At 37.3% G+C, this 3311-nt stretch overlaps 1 protein-coding gene across 1 annotated transcript; it reads left to right on the top strand.

Moving 5' to 3' along the window:
• Positions 1-397: 397 nt before the first annotated feature.
• Positions 398-835, top strand: LOC120079299 (uncharacterized mitochondrial protein AtMg00810-like). Its single transcript, XM_039033452.1, has 2 exons — positions 398-617; positions 672-835. The coding sequence occupies exons 1-2, from the start codon at positions 398-400 to the stop codon at positions 833-835; spliced, it is 384 nt and encodes a 127-aa protein (XP_038889380.1).
• The last annotated feature ends 2476 nt before the right edge of the window (positions 836-3311 follow it).

The following is a 3311-nucleotide window of genomic DNA, read 5'->3' as shown; positions in this document are numbered from 1 at the left end:
ATCTAGATCATGTCCTGCTCCTCCATAAAGCCTTGTATGGTCTCAAACAGAGCCCTTGTGCATGGTTCTCAAAGCTCAACACCTGTTTGATGCAGTGGGGCTTCTCAAATGCAAAATCTGATACGTCCATGTTCATCTTCCCAATTCTCACACCCTAATCATCTATCTCATCTATGTTGATGATATTATTGTAACCTGAAATAGTTTTTCAACTATCCAACACTTTATCAGTTGTTTACACACTCATTTTGCACTTAAAGATCTTAGTGATCTATCTTTTTTTCTTGGTATTCAGTTAACCCGCTCATCAAACCATTTACACTTATCTCAGTCCAAATACATTCACAACCTACTTGATTGTGCGAATCTTATCGACTGCAAGCCCATGCATTCTTCTATGGCCGTCGGTACCATTTCATCACTCACTGATGGACAACCACTAGACAACCCCTCTGAATACAGAAGCTTAGTAGGAGCCCTCCAATACTGCACTCTAACCAGACCCGACATCAGTTTCAATGTCAACAAACTCTGTCAGTTCATGCATGCCCCAACCTCTTCACATCTTCAAGCAGCAAAAAGGCTTCTTCGCTACCTCAAAGGCACTGCTAGTCATGGTATTCTTTAGACCAAATCCTCTGTTTTGGCCTTAACCTGCTACACTGATGCAGATTGGGTCAGCTGCCCAGATGACAGACGAAGCACAAGCGGGTTCTATGTCTTCTTAGGTTCCAGCCTCATCTTCTGGTGCTCTTCCAAGCAAAAATTAGTCTCTCGTTCCAGTGTCGAATCAGAGTATCGTGGTCTTTTTAATGATGCTGCCGAGGTTCTCTAGATCCAATCCGTTCTGACTGAAATTGGCATTGGCTGAATCTCAACCCCTTTGTTGCTCTGCGACAATCTCAGTGCCATCTACATGGCCGCCAATCCTGTTTTACACAATCGAACAAAATATCTTGAGATTGATCTTCATTTTCTCAGAGAAAAGGTTGCCTTCAAGAAACTTTCAGTCACATTTCTCCCCTTTGAAGACCAACTCGCAAACATCATGACAAAAGCCTTACCAAGTCCCCACTTTCTCAATCTCAAGACCAAGCTTACAGTCGCTGCAACTTCTCGTTCGCTTGTGGGGGATGATAAAAAGAGACGCCCAATTTTTCTGTTTTTTTTCCTTTGAAAGGAATTTCTTCATTTTCCTGTTTTTTCTTTAGCTTTCCATTTTTACTATTTTGGCTGTTAAGTTTTTATTCTTCTCTCTCCTGATTGTTATCTCCCGCATATCTCTTTATGCCAAGTGGCATTTTATACATAAATAAATATCAACTCTGCGATAGCCACCATATCGTGCAGAGTCCTTTGTCTACCAAATGCCTTTCTTTTCTTTACTGTCTCTTCGTCTTCTACAACAAGGGTGTTATATTTGATAATCAATTTTTTCTTTATATATTTCTTTAAAACATATTTGAATTAACATAGTTTTAAACTATTTTTTGTATTTTCTTATAGTTGTTTTTTCCTTTATTTAAGGTTAAGTATAGAATATTCAAGATAAAATGTGATTTAAACAAAAATCAAGTTATGGAGATAAAATATGACTTACAGAGAACTATTGATTTAATTTAGGTATTAGAAATAAAATAAATACCATTATTTAAGGTGAATGAGAGAATAGTAGAGATAAATGGGAAAAATGAAAAGGATATTGTGCTTTTAGAAACTATTTAGGAAAATATTGTTGTTTTCAAACTATTTGTAAAAATATTGTTGTGCGAACTTTTTTCCAGACCAATCTCCAGTCCCTTAGGTCAATATCAATGCAGTATGGGTTCAGTATTAGAAGGTGATGGGACATCCTATTGAAAACCGAATTGTCTCATTCATCCTGTCAGGAAAGATGCCAACTCACTAATGGAAAATATATGAGAGCAACTCATCGCTCCGCCATATGTTTTTGACCATTTTCGTGTACAAAAAATTAGGCAAGTATAGCTAATAAATTTTGTACGGCTCCCAAAATAACTTGAAACACAAAATATTATATTAAGAATATTAAAAGGACAAAGTACAATAAAAATGTTGAATAAAATAATCAATTAGGTTTAGTGTAATGTACTCTGTTCAGGTTGAAAGAAATCAACACATGTATCTATACTGGTTTGACTACATGTGTGGCTGTCCTATCACACAAAATTTGTCTCTCCACCTAAAATTTTAAATTGATAATTTAGAATTTTAAATTAACTAGATTAGTGATATAAAAATTAAATTGAAATTAAAAAACAAACATACCGGAAACCGTAGGCTCGTCCAACTACTAACTGAACGTCATTAAACATGAATTAGCCTGTAGGAGCCATTGTTGGAAATCGCTCCCAAGCCCATAGTTGCAAAGTATGAGCAGGCTCAGCTATATCTCGAACTTCAGGTCTGGTTGCTTTTGTATAGTTGCTATACAACCATGCCAAGCAAGCTCCATCCCCACGAATACCGCCCCGCATCATGGAGGTTAGCTAAACAATGGCAGGAACATTCAAGTGAACAAAATGACTTTAATTTATCTGAAACAGACTTCCACCCATCATTTGTAGTATATATGCTCGCGCATATCTTATGACGGTTTTCCGTCGTCTGCATCCATCTGTTGAGCTCACGAAATTGTGTTCCTAAACACATATTAAACTAACCTCGACATCCTTTATCTTGTCGGCAGGGGGTGGGGTCGCACTGATGGTACAGTTGACACTTCTAACCAGTCATCGTACATCACTGCGATGTTGCTCAAGTTACAATCGCTTTCAATTATCATATTTCATTTCATTTTACCAAGTTCAATGTTAGTCAGATTAGTCAATTAATAAACTAAATCTCGCTCTTTCCAACATTCACGCTTTGAATCTCGCTCTCTTCTAAAATCTCGTTTTGAAATCTCGCTCTCTTAAAATCTCGTTCAACATCTCGCTCTCTCTTACTATCTCGCTTTGAATCTCGCTCTCTCCTTAATTCTTCTTTGCCCACTTATCTCCTTAATCGCTTTGAAGTTTCGACATGTGTGTAACCTTCGCAACCTAATATACAAAATTTTGTTTGTAGACAAAGCTAATTCAGAATTGTCTTTCATTCCAAGGCATAACTCTTGTATCCATGCGCTTCATATTCACCTGGAGTTCGCTCCCAGAAATATAGCCATCCCCACCCCCTCACGACAATCCCACAAGCCTCCGTCTAATTCGAAATGATAACAAAATGCATAGATTGTTAGAAGTAGCTCAAGTACACAAATACATATAGTAATACCATCTCATTACTTTATT

The sequence above is a fragment of the Benincasa hispida genome, chromosome 6, assembly GCF_009727055.1.
Source record: "Benincasa hispida cultivar B227 chromosome 6, ASM972705v1, whole genome shotgun sequence".
NCBI classification, from domain to species: domain Eukaryota; kingdom Viridiplantae; phylum Streptophyta; class Magnoliopsida; order Cucurbitales; family Cucurbitaceae; genus Benincasa; species Benincasa hispida.
The sequence above is the reverse complement of the archived record's forward strand: the minus strand, read 5'-3'. Positions and strand labels throughout refer to the sequence as shown.